The sequence below is a fragment of the Chlamydotis macqueenii genome, chromosome 17, assembly GCF_036417535.1.
Source record: "Chlamydotis macqueenii isolate bChlMac1 chromosome 17, bChlMac1.mat, whole genome shotgun sequence".
NCBI lineage: Eukaryota > Metazoa > Chordata > Aves > Otidiformes > Otididae > Chlamydotis > Chlamydotis macqueenii.
In genome coordinates, this window is record NC_141572.1 from 8,396,830 (window position 1) to 8,415,297 (window position 18,468).

Genomic DNA, 18,468 nt, shown 5'->3' on the forward strand with positions numbered 1-18,468 from the left:
ATGTTATTTCACCTCAGAATATATATTTTTTTTCCAATCAACAAGTACAAAAACATGGAGCGCATCTTCTCATATTACAATACTCATTACTACATACATCGTCTTTCTGTCTCATTCCCAACACTAATAAGCACAGGACCTAATTATCCCCATTTATAAATAACATTCTTCATCCCATCTCTGTTCAACAACATTTTGGCAGGCATCCTCAGCAGAAGATTTGAAATTATGTCCCTGCCAAAAACTATTGCTGCTGATGAATCACAGCACACAGAACTGAAAGGCTGTTGTTGCTTTTATAAATATCTGTGCACATACATATCTATCTATATCTATATGTATATGTATGTGTGTGTGTGTACAGCAACTTGGAAATTGCTCTACATATAGATCAGGCAAATGGCACGGTGGCTTTTTCTGTCTTTCAAATGTTACTGAGCTCATTCAATCAAATTTCTGCTGATGCATTCATTCATTTCCTAGGGAAATTTTAAGGACCCTCAGGTGAAATTCAGCCCTCTGCATTGAGCTAGTCTGACCACCACGTTACTTTAAGTTGCCAAAGTCACCAGTTGTGGGACTCACGTGACGAATTTGTTCTTAAGCACAGAATTAGACAGTCATGGAGCATCCAAGGAACTAGGCTTCCAAAATCCACTAATGTCAACCTGGACTAAAGAGAGCATTGCTCTCACATCTCCGTGCAGGGGACTGCTAACAACAGCAGCAGAGTTAATATTGTGCCAAAGGATACCTTTGTTGCTTTTCTCTTAGTCCAGTGACACAGTTTACACAACATGCTTGGCAATTTAATCTGCTTTCGTGAAAAAGTTCTGCTTTGTGTAACTCATTTAGTACTCACTGTTTCTTGTACTGTGGGAAACAGAGAAACTCATTCCTTGTTTGCTTCCTCCATGGCATTAATTATGTCATTTATCAGCTTTAAACCAACTGGGTTCAAGCGAAAGTTCTTGATGGGAGATGCTCCAGAGAGAAACCCTTTGAAGAGAATTGTCTTTCTATCCTAACTGATTTGCCACTACCACTTTATTGTTACAAACTGGTGTGATTTACCAGGGACTTTGCTTCAAAAAGAAGGAATGTATGAAAATTACTTAGCTGAAATGAACTACAGGTTCATTAGCTAAAATAATTGTTGCTATTAGTAGGAATTTATGCAAAATTCTTTAAAAATTATTAGCAAAATCAACACTTAGCAGCCATTGCTGTGGCAATAGCTGAAATACACTGTATACCTTTTATGCAAGTTTTCTAAATCTGCCTTTCACATCTTCTGTAACATTTGATATCTGCAAAATGAAGAGTAATAAGCAATTTACTGTTGCTCCAGATTGAATTTATGTTTTGTAATTAATTTAATATGTTATATAAAATATAACATTGAACTGTACACTGGCCTGGGAAAAATGTTACAAATATATTCTTCTTGCCAACTTCAACAATTTGAGGAGGAGAATTACTTTTACAATGCTTCACTCTGGCTTTTTTACAATGCAGCTGACAGACACATGGCATTGAAACACTGGCTCCCACTTAAAATTAAAAAACACATTTTATACTAAAAGTGTCTCTCCAAGGTAAATGCAGAGGAACGTGGAATTGCCAAAAACTAATGGCTATCCGTTGAACTTCTCCCTGCCAGCCTCCTTTCAGACCCCAGCCAAACTTGTCATAAGGCTCTGAATTTATGTTATTGCTCGCTGCCTCATACCCTCACCCTTGTCAAGGCTCTGCCTACATTATAACCTTCTGTCTTTCTGCAAAATAATGATGGAAATCCATCTGGAGCAGGAAGAAGAGATTTTCTGTGTATGTAACAGCATGCTGCGCAATCCAGTCAATCCTTCACACCGATAGAAACTGGAGGAAATTCTTCTTGCCAGCAATAAACCCAACTGCCCTTTGCTCTCTTTTGACACTGCCTATTGCCTTTAATGTCAGCCAAAGATACTTCTTTTCCCTTTCTCATTACCTCTGTTTTCTCTTTGACCTGTGCTAGGGACTGTAAGAATGCCCTCTGAAGTCCCACACCTCTGCCACAAGGTGGCATGACCATGTCCCCATGGTCATCATACAGCCTCTACCAACCAATGCCCTGTTGCCAACAGGTGTCAGCTCTGGCCCCAGGGAATGGCCGCATGACCCAACACTCCAAGTCACTCAGCAATTTAAATCCAGAGGAGCTCAAGTTGTGTGTCACACTGGAATAACAGCTGCCAACTGTGACGTGACTTTCCCAAGGTCACAGTGTCAGTGACACAGCTGCAAACACAAACTGTGCCACCGTTTCCCAGGTCTGTGCCTCACCTGCACTGGGTGGCAGGTAACACAACCCGATGGCCAAAGAGAAAGACCACAGAAGAGCTCGCTGCTTAAAACTGCCAGTACTGTACCTAGGAATACACTTCACAGGTCTCTGCTTCAGGTGTGCAAAGTATTTCTGGGTGCCCAGGTTGTGTAAGGACTCCATCCATCGGCAGAATGCTCAGATTCCTCCTGGAGATCAATCTCTGTGGGTATACATATAAATAAAGCAATAACAAGGATAGCACACCCCAAGTCTCTTGTACTCAAAAAGGACCTTTTTGAGGTCACTCCCAACCTACAGCTATTTCTTTTACTGTATTTCTGCTCAGTAATTTTAGTTATTATTATATATACGCACAACTATTCCAATAAGCAGGCAGGGAAGAGCAGAATTGCGTAAGGCAATGAAGCATACGGTCTCTTGGAATGAGGATAGTGCTGTGTGGGTATTACGCAGAGGGTTTGGATTGTAAGGAAATATGCAGGAGGTCAAAGGAAGGATCCAGGCAGAAATGTCTTTCATATATTTACTAAAACAGGTTTCCTAAGTTAGTGTGAAAGACCATGATTTCTGTCCACAAACACCCAAAACCAACGTCCTCAAGAACATGCCCTGAAGTGATGCTTTAATTTGAGGTTAAATATGCCCCAAATCTGCCCTATTGCTCCTGGATACCTATGCTTGGCTCCAGCTAGAAAGGTGACCACAGAATGATAGGGTTGGAGCCTCTCACAAACACAACACATTTGTGAGGTCAGGAAGTCACATCCCCATCTGACATGGAGTAAGGAGGCACGGAGAGACACATAAGTCAGCAGTAATTTCCAGTGGAGCCAGAAACCAGTGCCAGAATGCCTGAAGCCCATTCCTGTGCCTTAAGTGCAGACTATGTTTCCAGTTGAACATCTAACTGGTACATCTCTTACTGCAAATCACAGCCTAACAAAGCACATGCATATTGATATACAAGATTGCGGCCAACAAGAGAGCAGTTTGTCTGCATTATGTCATAGTGTGTCTAAAAAACCAGCTATAACCAAGTACCACCTATTTATTTACCACTTACTTCTCTGGTTTAGGTCTGTTATTTTAGATATCTGTCAATGAGGCAATAAAGGCTGATCTCAGGGCCAGATGGATTCATAATATTCAGGCTGCAAAAATAGGATCATGCTGTTACTCACTGAATTTACTCAGACTCTGCAGTTTCTACAAGGTGAGTTTTTCCTAAGAAAAAGTAGCATTGGCTTATATTTATAGAAAAAACAACAAAAAACCATTCACCATCTGTTCGAATGACTGTACAAGATAAAAAGCTGACAATAAAGCTGTATTCTGCTAAACCACCTGTGCCCAGGACTAAAATCAGATTATGATGCCATTTTATGAGCTTCCACAATCACCTTTGATCCAGACATCCCCATGTGCTCTGCACCTGCATAACTGAAAGAGGCTTTCAACACATCTGCTCCATGGCTGGGAGGTGTGCTTTGCAACTGGCACACACAGGAGCCGTCCACCTCACACCCACTGAAGCAGTGAATGCAGGAAGAAACCACTGCCCAGGAGCCACTTACGTGCACACTGCATGAAAGGGTAAGCCAGAAGAGCATCACGTTGCTGCTTCACTAGTAACCCCAAATTCCCCCTTGCTGCCACTCAAAAATACCTACATGACGACTGTTTATCTAAGTTCTCTGTGGCAGGGACAGAAGGGCCATTAAAAATAATTGGCCCAAAAATTGGAAGTGTTTAAGTAATTTCACTTTCCCCTTTGTCCCCTGTTGTGAGGGCAAAAGATGAAAAGTATTTGATTTGCTCCAAGTCAGAGCCTTGAAGAAGTCCTAATGAACTATCGCAGTGAGCTAATTCCTGTGGGTGCCACTCCCCATGGCACGTCGAGTATAATGAGGGGTCATTAATATTAAAGGAAAAACTACAACTGATTTTAGGGGAGCCAAGATTTCAGTGTGAGTTAGGCACGGCATTCATGAGCTTAATGTGTTACTGTGCCCCTCTGAAAACGGGAATTCTCATTTTAGCTGTTCATGTCAAGTATTCAAGGCTCGTGATTTTCTCCAAGCTTCCATCACTGCTTTCCCTTCTCCCTGAATATCCCCTAAAATGGTGGGTCTCCCTACCAGTCTTCCAGGGCATGAAACATAACCACTGGCAGAAACGCTGTTTCCAGTCTACTTTATTTGCTCATGTAAGGATTTTGGGTTTTGTATTTTGCTGCTGATACAACCATTTTTTTTGTTCTATCAACACAGGTCAGTTCCATTTAAAATACATCAGATAGGGATACCTGTAAACTAGCTTTACTTGAATATATATACACAGTTATGTATACATTATATACATATAGGCATTATATATATACATATATATAAGGCACTGTAAAATGTACCATCACTTCTCTAGGACTGTTTTTAATCTGTAAAAGTAGATCATATCTATTCATTTAATTTGAAATGTCTAACCAAGACATTTTTAAAATGTTTCAGGGTTACAGAGATATCAGCTGTGAAATAAGCCTTACTTTAAAATTCATGTTATTGAGACAAGATGAACAAAACCTATTTGGACAGTAATCCCAATCTATTTATTATATAACCGCTCATTTCTTAAAAGATATATTCACCTGTATAAATAGTTTCCTTTGTCTCTCCTTATTACGTTCCAAAATATGAACTGAAACTGGTCCTGCAGAATAAAAAATAACAATGATGGAGAAATGAATACAAACTTGGATAATTTATCCATTACTTAGGGAGAGGAAAGCCAAGATTGCTGTAAGACATCTTTAAATAAATGTCTTTAAATAAAATGTACTAAACCAGATCATGAGCTTATATAATTCTGTTTGATGTAGCCAACATCAATGGAGCCCAGTTTTCAGCCATTTTGTATATAAGGTAATTTCTGCCATGTGAGGACACGACAGCACACAAATATGACTGGCATTTATAATGAACATGCTTGAATGGATCCCTGCTTAATGTAATTAGCCTATATATGCAAATTATGGCATCAGAAATCCTGCAGCAGCTGCTGTTAGGAGGGCTTGGCAACTGTGTGTGTTATACGCCAGTCTCACAGATCAAACGGACATATTTTCAAAGACTAGAAACAGACAGATAGATAAAGACAGATTTAAAATTGTACGACTTTGGGATGGATAAATCCAGATATCCTGAACAGAACATTTAAACAAATACCAATATAACATTTTTTCCACAGTTACTCTGTAGCAATGATAATCAATTGCGCGGAACCACAGGATCCCTATTAACCCCACAACTTTAATCAAAACCAGTATAGTAAACCTCATTTAGTGTTGTTTGATGGACCACTTACTGTGCTCTCACAAGCGTGATTCATTGGTCCTACCCAGGAGACACTCTTTTAAAGACTCAGTGTATCTTCGACGCTGCATAAGCACCTGGGAAATGAGACTTAACCTGCAGTCACCTCTTTTAATATTTTGTCACCTGCAGAGTTGGCACTGGAACTGGCCTTTCCAGCTCTACTGTTTCAGTTCACGTTTTGCACAAGTGCAAGTGAAAAAGGGCAGCGCACCATGAACCATCTCGGCAAACGAACGCATCTGAGGCGTAACTCATTGGGGAAAACTGGACATTTGAAAATACTGAAGTGACTCAAAGGTTTAAAAAATATATATGTATTACGAGAGCCACAAAAAAGGTTACAGACAGAGCTCCACAAAGCCTGCACGGATACATTCCAACAATTCAAGGTGGCAGAACAGGTGAAATACAGACCATAAAAACGGTTCAACATTAACTTTCCAAACTGTCAGAGACAGCAACCTTGACCCCATCTTTCCCACACAAAAAAATATTGAATATATATATTTATATATCTATATCTCTAGTCTGGACCACAGATATAGTCCAAAGAAAACCACATTGCAATTTCCACATTAGGCTTATAGGAGAATAGGCATCATCTGAGGAACGTCCATCACAACGCCCATGAGGTGATTATCTTAGGCCAAGGTGACATAATATTATGCTTGGTTAGCAATCTTAGAACAGCAACACAACACAGTTCATTTGCTGCACATGGCTACTAACACATAGCTCTGTGCAACCCTTAGAGCTGACTTCAACCAAACTAAGTAATTACATTTATTTTGTTTTGTTTAACTTAAAAAAGAAAATGCAAATGTAAGATATTAGGGCAGTTCCTGCCATGACCTTTCTTCAAAATTCAAGACTTGAAGACTTCTTTAATGTACTTGCTTACAGACATCTTTTGAGACTGTATTAACGACCTTCAGGAAAATATGCCACCCTGAGGCTTCTTCCCTTCTTCGCTTCAGGTTATGTCTGCATCCAGTTTTGACGTAGGGGGCCAAACGCTGGTGGTACATCAGTGCAGTATTTGGCCCAGAGTTTCAAAGTCTTTGCTATTCAGACTTTCCTATGAGGTCAACAAACAAAGTAGTAAAAAAAGAAAATATTAAGGCTTCAAGTAAAAATATTTCCTCTCTCTCCCACCCATGTAGTAAGGTACATTTGATTTCATAATACTCAATATATTATACAATTGAAGATACAGAGATCCAACTTTTCAAGGCAGATTGTACTACAATGAAAACCTGGAGGCTAAATGGGAGTGTATGAACAGGGAACGAACGGCTAATAAAATGCAATATGCAATGAAAATTGATGCATAAGCTAAACGAAAACTATTGCTGTTTTTTTAAATAAGTAATACAAACCACAGCTAAAAATAAGAACATGTTGAAAAGATTTAAGACTTCTGAAACATGAAATAAACATGACAAAAATAAAGAAGCTACTTTACAAGATGTGATAACTTGTGCTGGATTTTCATGGCTGATCTCCACCTACTGTAAATCAGCATCACTTTACAAGAGCTTGGATGGAGCTACACCAGTTTACACCAGCTGAACATTTGGCCTGCAGTATCTGTAAAAACCGAGACTATCTGGGCAGAAGAACCTTACTGCTAATCTGTAAACTGCTTGAAGAACGATACGTTAACACGGGCTGGATTCTGCTCCAAAATTAGACTTAATAAATAGGTCCCCAGTCCCACAACAGGAGCTATGGAAACAGACACATTTATGAGAAAATAGCTGCAGGTTCAGTGCCTTGGATGGAAATGAAGCTGGATTTGCTGCATGCAATCTCCTGTTAACAGTTCTGCTCAGATATTCTTTCAGAAGATTTGAATAATTTACTCCAGGCTATGTGCACTGAATTAATGCAAACCTCAGACGGAAGAAGAAAAAAAAAAAAACAAAACACGCAAAAACCCAAAACCTTTGGTACCATTGTAAACCTATTAACAAGCTGAATGTCTCCCAACTGTGGGCGAAACTACTCACAAAATATATAATCCTCACATCTGAACCTGTAATGACACAGTGCATTCCTTCTTTCCTCCCTTGCCCCTTGTGAACTATGTCAAAATAACCCTGGATATTAGTGCTTTATACACACAATACTGTGTTTAGTCTTACTGAGAAATTCTCTCATGAACTAATGTAGTTAACTTCAAAGGCTCCTTGGCCCTTCAAGTTCCTCAGTAGCTTTTTAGTTTATAAATGCAGGAGAAAGAACGATCAAAGTGGAGCACCACTGGGATGCAAATCTCAAATATTACATTGGTGCAAATTTTCAGCCCTGCTTGCATGAATTTCATGTACGTATTCAAAGATACATGATAAAGTGTGCCCTTGTCTAGCTCCCTAGCCCAAATTCAGTGTGTCACACATCCCCCCCTTTTGCAGGGCTTACATACGGCATACATGATACTTAAAAAAACAAGTAAGTCTTGTGATACTCTATGCACCAGAGTGAATTCCAGTCCTTGAGGAAGTACTGCATCTTCCTGAGGAGTTAACATCAGGGTAGAGTTGCAGATTAATAACAGTTAAAGATGGAAGAAATCTATAAGGCCATCTGGTCTAGCCCCTTGCCCCTGCAGGCTCACCTCTTACAGAAATGTTTTAATGACTTGCCTGAACCAACTGTAGTTCGGCTGTCCTAACCAGTTAGTCTGCAATACTCTGCCTTGGAAGACTATTCCACTGCCCCTTCCCCTCTAGCTTTTCTGCCCCCTTCTAAATGTAGAGCGTTGGTTACCAGTGACAACCCTTCGTTTTACCTTTGGTTTTACATATTTTAACTAGCGTATTTGTAAAATTACGATACTCAATTTCATGTTGCTTAGCCAGTGACATGTTTTTAGCCCTTTAAATCTTCTCGTCAGCCAGCCTGTCAAATCTTTTTATATTACTCCCCCTGTACCTGATCCAGTTTGCCAGCATCCTCCTGGTACCATGGTGCCTCCAACTCAAGACAATATTCTACATGCCAGTGAGCAAATCTGCATAGAAAGACTATTGCTTTTCTGCTCTGCCATGTCCCTACACCAGGCATTTAAAATATCATCAATGCAATGAAATGCACACTGATTTCTAGTTCACTCTCTCACAACTTTGGCCTATTCCAGCTGCATTGCTTTCCAGGTTTGTCCCTTCAGGCCACACAGAGCATTACTCAGAGAGATCATTAACTTTCTTACGTTCTCTGCAACCTTCCTCTCCAAAAAATGTTGTGATATACAAGGGACATAATAAGCATGTATTGCAGGAGATGTCGAGAGTTATCAAATCAAAAGATAAATTTTAACCAGGCAAAATTGAGGTCAATATTTGCCTTCTGGAATAATTAATCTCAGCACACATGAAAACAAGTAAGATGTTATCAACACATTCTGAATTGCCACCAAATATCTGCAGAGCTCTCTGTTATCGTCTAGGACTTAAAAGGATTCAACCTCTCAAAACAAATATCCTGAAAACTGATTAATTCAGCTCTCTAGTCAAAACTATCCACAAGGACAACCAGGTGGGAAGTCGAGGTTTCGTATGCTGACTGGCTCAGTGATAAATAATCATTTTTAGTGACTTTGGCAACAGTCGCTCAGGATATTCAGGATATTTAAGCACACTTGCTTAAATTGCACATATGATCTGGCTAGTTAGCATTGGTCCAGATCTCAGCACTTTGGACTTCTGAGGTGGTAACTGAATGGAAAGGAAAAGGAGACAAGGAATGGAGAAAAGAAAAATAAACAGTCCATTTGTCCCAAAATTAGCTTTGCCAAAGTCCTCATGTTTGTATCAAAAGTAATGCACCCCTTTCTTGTTTTTATAGTAACATTGTCTTTAAATCCAACAAAGTAAGTGTAGTTTTCTGGAGACAGGAAAAGGAAACCTCAGAATGTTAAATAGATTTGATTAATATTATTTTTAAAAGTTGTTCCCGGGGGGCGGGGGGGGGGAAACAAAAACGGAAAATCCTTTTGTCTAACAGTATTGAAGACCAGAGGGAATGTGCTAGTCATTAGGCAGAGAGACGATTTATATCCTTTAGATGTATGCTTGGCTCAGTTACACACACTGTAAATTCAACAGATCATTATAACCTTGCTGCAGGATTACACAGACGGCACCAGGGCAAGGCAGTAAACCATGTTATTGCCTAAATCCAACAGGTAATAAAGAGGGTGCAGGGAAAGCAGCTGACAGCTCTTTAAAATATGTTCCCATCCAAACATTTCCTTTCTTATCTGCTTGGTCTTGTTTCCGAGTTAGAGAAGCCTTTAAAAACAGAGGGAGCAAGAGGTCAGAGTGGAAGATCCTTACTGGTGTTGTGGTCCTTCTCCATAAGAGACAAACACGCGTGCACACACGCGCACACACACACACACACACAATTTCACACACAGGGAGGCAAATGGCAGACAGTGAGAAGCTGTCGCTATCCTTTCTCCTGCTCCCATCCAGGACTGGGGAGCAGAAAGGCTTTTAAAGATGACACGGCGTTCGTGGCCCAAGTGCTCTTGCCTTGCTCCTTCCCAGGAGGAGGAACCCAACCTGCAATGCCTGGGGACACAGAGCAGTTTTCGCACGCGCAGACTGCCCAGCACAGGGAGCCTGCTTTCCATGTCAGCAGGAAAACAGCAGCTGGGCCTCTGACTTCTGCCAGACACATCACTGGCCAGAAGAAGTGGGAAGGGGCATGGGAAAAACTGAATGATCCTGGACTGACCATACTTTTTCAACAACACAACTGGTACACAACAGGTTTGTTGGACAGACGCACGCACAATGACTTTAGCACTCTCTTGCATGAAAGAAATCCGCTCTGTGGTTGTGGTGTTAGGTCGTAGCCAGTTCCTGCCTGTCGGTTCAGGAAGAGTCTGATGGACTGTACAATTTTATTCCCTCAAGAATAAGGCTGCAGCTGGTTTTTGGCCAAAAGAGAAAGATGAAAACAGAAGAAATCCAGAACAAGAAAAGGAGAGTGGCCGGCTGCTGCTGCTCCTTCTTTGTCGTTATCTGAGTCTTCACAGTGCTCCTAGCTTCATGGCTGGCTGAGTGGATGGCTCTTTATTTTTAGTTAATTTTATTTTACACTGAAATTTCATAGGTTGTTCCACCAACTCCAGACACCTTCTTAACGTTTGAGTGTCTAGCAGGGCTGACAGGCGTCCCCTGGGAACTTGATGTTGAACCCAACCTGGATATTCCTTTTGGCTGTCCATTTATTTTACTGTGAGGTGTCTTCAACTGCATGTCATCCCTGCATCGAAAGAAATATCAAAAGATGCAATGTTAGTGACCAGAGTGTGATAGCAGAATGGCTTCACTCAGGATAAACAATTGTTTCTGCTACCCTGAGTGCCAGTATTGCAAAATATTCAAGCACAGGAGCAAACTGGTTGAAGCCAATATACTTGATGAAAAGCCACTGAAACGAGAGAAGTCATTTGGCCATGAAGTTAGTGGATCAGACCCTGGTAATATTTGTTCATTTAATTACATGCTTAAATGCTTTGTTGAACCAAACTAATTGCATAAGCATTTGTAGGGCGCAGGAGGGTTTAACTGTCACTACTGTTGTCCTTATGCCAAACTGTCTTACAACCATAAATAAAATACTCAGAAAAAACACTTCCCAGTTCAATATCCAGGTACAATTATGTTGCTCATCGCTGAAAGATGTAAGGGAGGTGAAGCGTAAAACTTCTTTATGACAGAAGACACAAACTGAATCAAGTCAGGAAGCACTCTAGGATGCCTGTAATTAAAGACTGTATTCCAGATGGACTCTTTAAAATAATTTCCTTTCTTATGACCTACTGCCAGGGAGCACAGACAACAGGCTTTCCTCAAAAGATCTTTTAAATCTAGGCCACTACACACTAGAGCTTAATGTGTCTCGTCCCCAAAACTGACAAAGTAATTAGGTAAAAGCCTACCAAAGCACTTGGGTAAGTTCTGGAAGTGCCAGCACAACAGTGTCTGCTGGATTCTCACGTCCTACCCCTGCACAGTGGATGTCTGCTTGGGTTTGCCTCAGTCTGAAGTTTAAGACTGGCTCATGCCAGCGGCAGTGACCAGGGGCTGAAATACCTGCCGGAAGGGAACACTTTCTGTCTGCCCGCAAACTGAGGCAGCCTGAGTTATTTCAGACCACTTGGACTTTTCTGGAGGCTAGAGGGATGGATTAAATGTATTCAAAAGGCAATTTCTTTCTTTACATGTGTCTGCATAACAAAAAAAAAAAAACCATGCTGGACTTTTACACAGCTCTTGATAGGCTCAGAATAGCTCTAAAACTAAAAGCGCTTCTTATGTGGCAACCTGGTCTGACAGCTGGGCCCTGGAGCTGGAGCAGCAGGTCCATCAGCTCGCACCAGCCCGGCTTCCGCTACGCGTTTAAGCTGTGCCTGCGCTAGAGAATAGAGTGGTGGGGACCTGAACCAGGAAAACACACACAGAATCATAGAATCGTTAGGGTCGGAAGGGACCTTTAAAGGCCATCCAGTCCAACCCCCCTGCAAGGAGCAGGGACATCTTCAGCCAGATCAGGTTGCTCAGAGCCCCGTCCAGTCTGGCCTTGAATGTTTCCAGGGATGGGGCATCCACCACCTCTCTGGGCAACCTGTGCCAGTGTTCTACCACCCTCAGCGTAAAATTATTTTTTCCTTATATCAATTCTGAATCTGCCTCCCTCTATTTTAAACCCGCTACCCCTTGTCCTGTCACAACAGGCCCTACTGAAGAGTTTTTCCCCATCTTTCCTGTAGGCTCCCTTTAGGTACTGGAAGGCCGCTATAAGGTCTCCCCCGGAGCCTCCTTTGGAAGCAATAATGGTTCTCTCACATCTCAATAACTTTCCCCAAAACACTGGATAATGCTGGAGTGAGAAACCTGAGACCTTAACCGGAAGACAGCATAGCACAGTAAGTGCCAGATGTGAAGAAAGCCTAGATATTTCTGAGGAGCCTTCCGGGATCCAACATTGCTGAAATATTGCAGCAGGATCATGTAGCTCTTTTCAGACTTTCCATATCAAGGCCTACAGTCTCCAGAAGGAAAAGAAAGAAAGATAAATGGATGCAGAAGCTGCAGCTGAGGATCTTGCTCAGATACCACTTACTCAGGCTCTCAGCACAGCAAATCCTCTCTCTCCCCACGCTTTTCCACGGAAAAGAAGGAGACAGCAAAGCCTTAAGGTAATGGCAAGATGGTCTGTGCTTTTACAAATAGTTCTGTATTACGGGACACTCAACACAGCTAAATAGATAGCTCTCTATGCCAAGCACAATTTCCAGGACTGGTCTCTATGTTCCTCAGTGCAGGACACACTTGCACATGTTGTCATCCCAGCTTTGCCTCTGCGTGCAACTAACGGCTGGGTCCAGCCTCCCTTTAGGCTGCAACTAAAACAGCTCCACCCTTTTCTCCAAAACAGGAGGGATAAGCTGCCTTGTATCTTGCAAATAACTACCCAGTTCAGCTAAGACACTAAATCACTGACTTCTGACTTCTACAACTTAACTGACTGCCTGTAGTTCAAGTTACAGCAAATGTGCAAACACTTTGTTATGTTAAAGGTGCTATGAGGGTGTTACAGAATTGAAGAGCACCCACAAATCTCCCACACTCGCTGGCCCACAGCAAACATGTAGTTGTGCCTCCAGCGAAGCGCTCTGCACTTGCTTGCAAACAGATTCACATCGCCAAGCAGCACCTAAAGCAGTACGTACCTTTGTGCTCCCACTGATGGCACCTCTGTTATTTCCACAGTGTTTACAAACGAGACAGCCTTCGGGCCTCCATAAGAGGGTGACCTAGGCATCCCTGTGGGGGACGACGGGACCTGGTGGCCTGGGGATTTGTAGGAGCCATTGCTCACCCTGCCCTGTAGTGCTTGATGGGACTGGACATTATTATTGGCTAAATCAGCTTGCAGAGAGGTTGTGGAAGTCCTTGGTGCTCTTGTCATTGCACTGGAGAGTGAAGATGCTGAGGACTGCAGTATAGGGTTCCTTGTGCTAAAACTGGTAGCAGCCATCAGATTGTCTCTAGATCCGTATCTCATTGCCATGCTGCGTGGGTCTTCAGAGAGCGTGCTGACTTGCTGAAGGCTGTAAGAACTAGGGGTGTCATAGACACCTGAGTCTGCAAACACTGAATCGGGGTGTGAGTGGAGAAGCTTCTCCCTCTCTTCCATCTCTTTCCTCTCCTGGATGGATGCCATAATGGTTTTGGAAAGGTTATCATAGCGGACTGGGGAGGGGTCTCGCTGATGTGGAGCTGGACCTCCCAGCACTGGGCTGAAGCTCTGCGGTGGCTGGCGTTGCAGCTCACTCCCCCGTAGATGGCACATTTTGGCTGATAAATATGGGGAGTGGTACCCAACGGAGCTAACCACAGAATGGGCGATGCACTTCCTCCCCGAGGGCGACATGGGGTTTAGCAAACTGTCATATGAAAGACTCCCATTTCTGTTTGCCAAGGAATTGGGAGAAAAGATGCTTTTGTAAGGGGTGGAAGCCGCCCCTTCAGACTTTATTGGGTGAAGGGGCACTTTGTCTGTCCCTCTCCTGCCAGCAGATTTCAGGCTCAGGGATCGTGAATTGACGGCAAAGGAATCTATCTGGAGTGGGGAAGACTGATAGGTCTTGTGGAGGGAGCTCTTCCGGTAGCTGGGGATGTCCAGGCTGGGTTCGGACTGGTAATCAAGGCTCCCGCCATCCTCTTCTATCAGAGCCCCTTGACTGTGTCCCTCCTGCATGGTGATCTAAAGTAGAGGTGAAGATGAGAAACAGAAGCCAATGATATGTAAGTACAGGTTTGCTCTCCATGGTGAGCGTACAGGAAGAAAAGAGCTGGAGGTCTTCTCCCAGACTCTTAGCCCAGCTGTAACACAGGTTCATTATAGGGAATCTCCTAACTCCTGTTCAGCATATGGATAAGCACCTTAGAAGCAAGGAGGAGTTATTCATAATAACCGCTAAGTAATATTGACCGTAATAAATATGTCAATACATGGACACTGAAAACACAGAACGAGAGACCTTCTCAACTGAGACTCCATCTCAGTCAAGGTAAATCAGATTGTAATTTGATAATACTGCCCTTGGAAAAAGCACTTCACTTCAGGTTTTCTACAAATAGCTCTTGAGTTGAGGGATGTCTGGTTTTGCATGCTGAGTCAGAAATACTTTAGGCTCCATTTCAACACACTGGGGACCAGCATACTCTTATCCACTTCACTCAGAGCTATGAATATTCAGTAATTCAGAATTTTTGGTCATAAGTCTTCAAAATTAAGCACCTAAACTTAATTAAAGCAGAGAGGCTCCTTCCTACCATTTAGACAATGAAATGAAGCAATTTTCTCTTTTTTTTATTGTGTCTGTAGGAGAGAGTGACCACATCAGAGAAGGAAGTATAGACCATATTTTATTTATGTGCACTCAAAATAGACAGAACTTCACTTTGTTTTATTCTATGAAGGATTGCTTACAGTTCTGTTCACTTAAAATGCCACTCTGTGCTAAGCAAATATTTTTTGCTTTTAAGGAAAATTTTGCCATAATGCACAATAAATTGGATACATTGGCTCTGCAAAAGAAGAACTATTACCAATCGCATATTTAATCAGAAATGCAGTCAATGCAGATAGTTCTTTATCTATTTTTTTAAACAGAAAATTATCCGAAAAAGCATAACTCGCAAAAATCTGTTTCATTCTACATTTTTCTTCAAGCTTTTTTCTTTCAGCTAGAAGATAGGGAAATATGCAAAACAGCTCACTATCTCCTAGAGCATGGTGCTAAATTTGGCCTTTTCTGGAAAAAGGAGACCAAGTGACAGCCTGTGAAGTAGGAGTGAGCAATGACGTAGCTTATAGGTGTATTTGTGCTACTTACACTTGTGCTCCGATCCCTCTTTCCTAACAGCTTTCGCTGCTCAAAAGCAGAATTACACTGACAAGCTGAAGAACTGATACAGAAGAGACAACGCGACATTCCTCGCAGCAGCTACTCTCTTTCCCTTTGTACCTTATACTTAGATACGGCTTGGCAGACAAACACACGCTATCCTATCAGCTTGCCAAGTGAACTCATTTTTATAATATTCTCACGTGGCTACTAGAAAGCTGTGACTACTATAAAATTGAACAAGTCGACAAAGCTGATTGTGTGCACACCAATCAGCCTATAGTAACAACATATTTTAGGTTAGGATTGAAACAGCAACACTCAGAGTGAAGATGCTGTACCCTGTCATCATTTCACAGTCTCCTGCCCAGTCTCCTGGCCAAATCAGGTCCTGTCCTGTATCTATACTGCACCTATGGCTAGGTACTGAATGAATAAAACAAGCTGGCCTCCCGTGGCCCTCTGACTTTCAGCATCATGACCCAAAACACTATGTGTTGCTTACACAACTCAAAATTGCTAGCTGATGCCTATAAATGGAGTATTTGGAACTGTCAGGCCATTTTTCTCATGTAATAAAGTGAAGATGATAGAATATTAATTTTTTTTTTATACAGTGAACACACTGTTGTTAAAGAGAAGAATACTAGAAAAGTTTTCTTCACCATTTAAGGAACATTCCGTCTTATTCCAGTGTTGCTACAGTCAATCATATATCTCTACCATATTTTCCTTTCCTTATTTATATCATTCCCTTCTTGTTACTGCAGGGGTGATTAAATTAACGGTAAGAAAACTGCATTGTGTGTGGCATGTGTGTATGAAGGGTATCTCCATAGTGTACAAAGATTTGGATGCATATTGCAAATACACAAGTTAGACCAGTGATTTTCAAACTGTTGTTCTCAGGTCCTGGAAGGCCAAGGAATATTTGCAACAAAACCATGAGAATTAAGTGAGAAAAACAAGCCTATTAGCAGTGGGTTTAATTTTGCACTTTGCTTCCAAAGGAAACAGTGTAAGCTGTTTCAAAACTCCTAAGCAAAAGAAAAAACAGCCAAAATCCCAGAGCAAGTTTCTCCAATTGTTTGGACCTCAGTTCTCTTGATAGAAGGAAATGATGCCAAGTGTTAGGAAGTTGTTTTTTTTTTTCTATTATATAACCCAAATGCACTGAGAAGGTGCTAAGGAAGGTCAAACATGAGGAATCTTCCATGAATTTTAACTAAAAATATCTCTTGGGAGGCTTTAACATTTGCTTCTGTTTTGCAAGCTGATATCTTAAGGCATCACTGAGTATGCTGTCTGTTGGCTAAAGGGTCAGATCCAGAAAAGCGCTATGCATGTGCAGCTCCCTCTGAAGTGAATGGGAGTTGGCACCTGTGACAGGAGAAGCCAATGGGAGGTGACACTTCTCAGCATCTCGGGATCAGGCCGAGACACTGGCAGAGCAGCAGTGTGCACCTGTCAGCAGGACAGATGTGTCAAGCTCAACGGAGGAAAGCTGCGAAAGCAGACATGTTTTCATAAGGAGCATAGTGAAAATACACACTGTCGCACAACAATGCCAAGTTGTGTTAATTACTTTTACACTCTGACATTCACTAGAGCTCTGCAGTGAATTTACCCTCAGCTCCACGTTGCCTGGTGTCAGCTGGGAGCAGATTCTCCCAGGCTCACTCACCTGCTCAGCCGTAGCGTGGTAGTGGACCTTGGGATTGTTGCTGAAAGCCGGTCGATACTTGTACATGGCAGGCGTAGGAGGGCTGATCAGTTTGGGTGAAAGGCCACCTTCTGTAAAAGGAAAAAAAAAAAAAGGACTTTCTATTAAAATGTGTGGACAGAACACTATCATCCCTAATTCATTGCCATCCACGGTCCTCTGCAAACAGATCTGTTCTGGAAAGAATAAAATTTGCAGTCTTTTTGTGCAGAATTCCACTAAAATCAATGGGGCCTCTATGGAAACAACAGTACATTGCTATCAGATCAGCAATCTAAAGAGAAGAAGAACCAAGGTCTAATATATTAAGTGGGGTGACATATTTTGGTGAGTAGCAATTTTGCCGTGATTTGAAATACTAGATATTTGGGTTTAATTCAGCTACTAGTTTTGTCTGGGGGGGAGGGGGAAGGTTTCTTTAATAGCATCAAAGCTTTAATTTCACATTTTCATTAATTAAATAATTCAGTTTGTAATGCCTAAGCATTTCATACTAATATTTCTGATTCTTTAGTTCAAAATTACATTTTTCATTTTAAAATTGATCAAAAATTTAAGAGGAGGTTTAAAAAGGTTTTAAAACTCTGTGAAACTGAAATGAAATACCCAATTTAGGCTTGAATGAACCACTTCAGGCTGACTTTTCTCCCCCTTTTCTGCTGTTTATTTCTCTAGCTCAGAGCTCTTGTAAATAGAAAAAAAACTTCCCCCAGATCCCAGTACTGTTTTGAAAGAATAGCAGAAGACTTTTAAAGAGGCTAAAATATTTTCTTCTTATTAAAACATTGATCATATTAACTATACCTTCATTGGTCCCCAGCTGTCCTTTCAGCTCAGAGTACTTGCTTGGATCTCCTTTGGGAGGGAGAGGTGGTTGCACATCCATGGTTTTATCCTCCAGACCTTCCAGGCTAATTTTAGACTGAAAACAACCAGAGAATCTATCATTATTCACAACTTGGTTAAATAACAGCATGTGTCAGAATGCTGGATGTACTGCAGAACAAGCCCTACCTATACCTATACTGACAAACATGATTTCGCATTTACTGCGGACAAGGACTGTCATGTGTAAAATTAGCATTGTCATAACAAGCCAGCACTATCC

At 41.6% G+C, this 18,468-nt stretch overlaps 1 protein-coding gene across 2 annotated transcripts in view; it reads right to left on the reverse strand.

Annotated features, from left to right (window-relative positions):
• Positions 1–5,999: 5,999 nt before the first annotated feature.
• Positions 6,000–18,468, reverse strand: part of ZDHHC8 (zDHHC palmitoyltransferase 8) — a 113,565-nt gene continuing 101,096 nt past the window's right edge. For both annotated transcript variants that reach the window (XM_086761719.1, XM_086761718.1), the window contains exons 8-11: positions 18,165–18,282; positions 17,322–17,431; positions 13,454–14,490; positions 6,000–10,980 (exon numbers count right to left, since the gene is read on the reverse strand). In XM_086761719.1, coding sequence (XP_086617845.1) covers positions 10,809–10,980; positions 13,454–14,490; positions 17,322–17,431; positions 18,165–18,282 — 1,437 coding nt within the window. In that variant the 3' untranslated portion in view covers positions 6,000–10,808. The remainder of the gene's footprint in view (positions 10,981–13,453; positions 14,491–17,321; positions 17,432–18,164; positions 18,283–18,468) is intronic.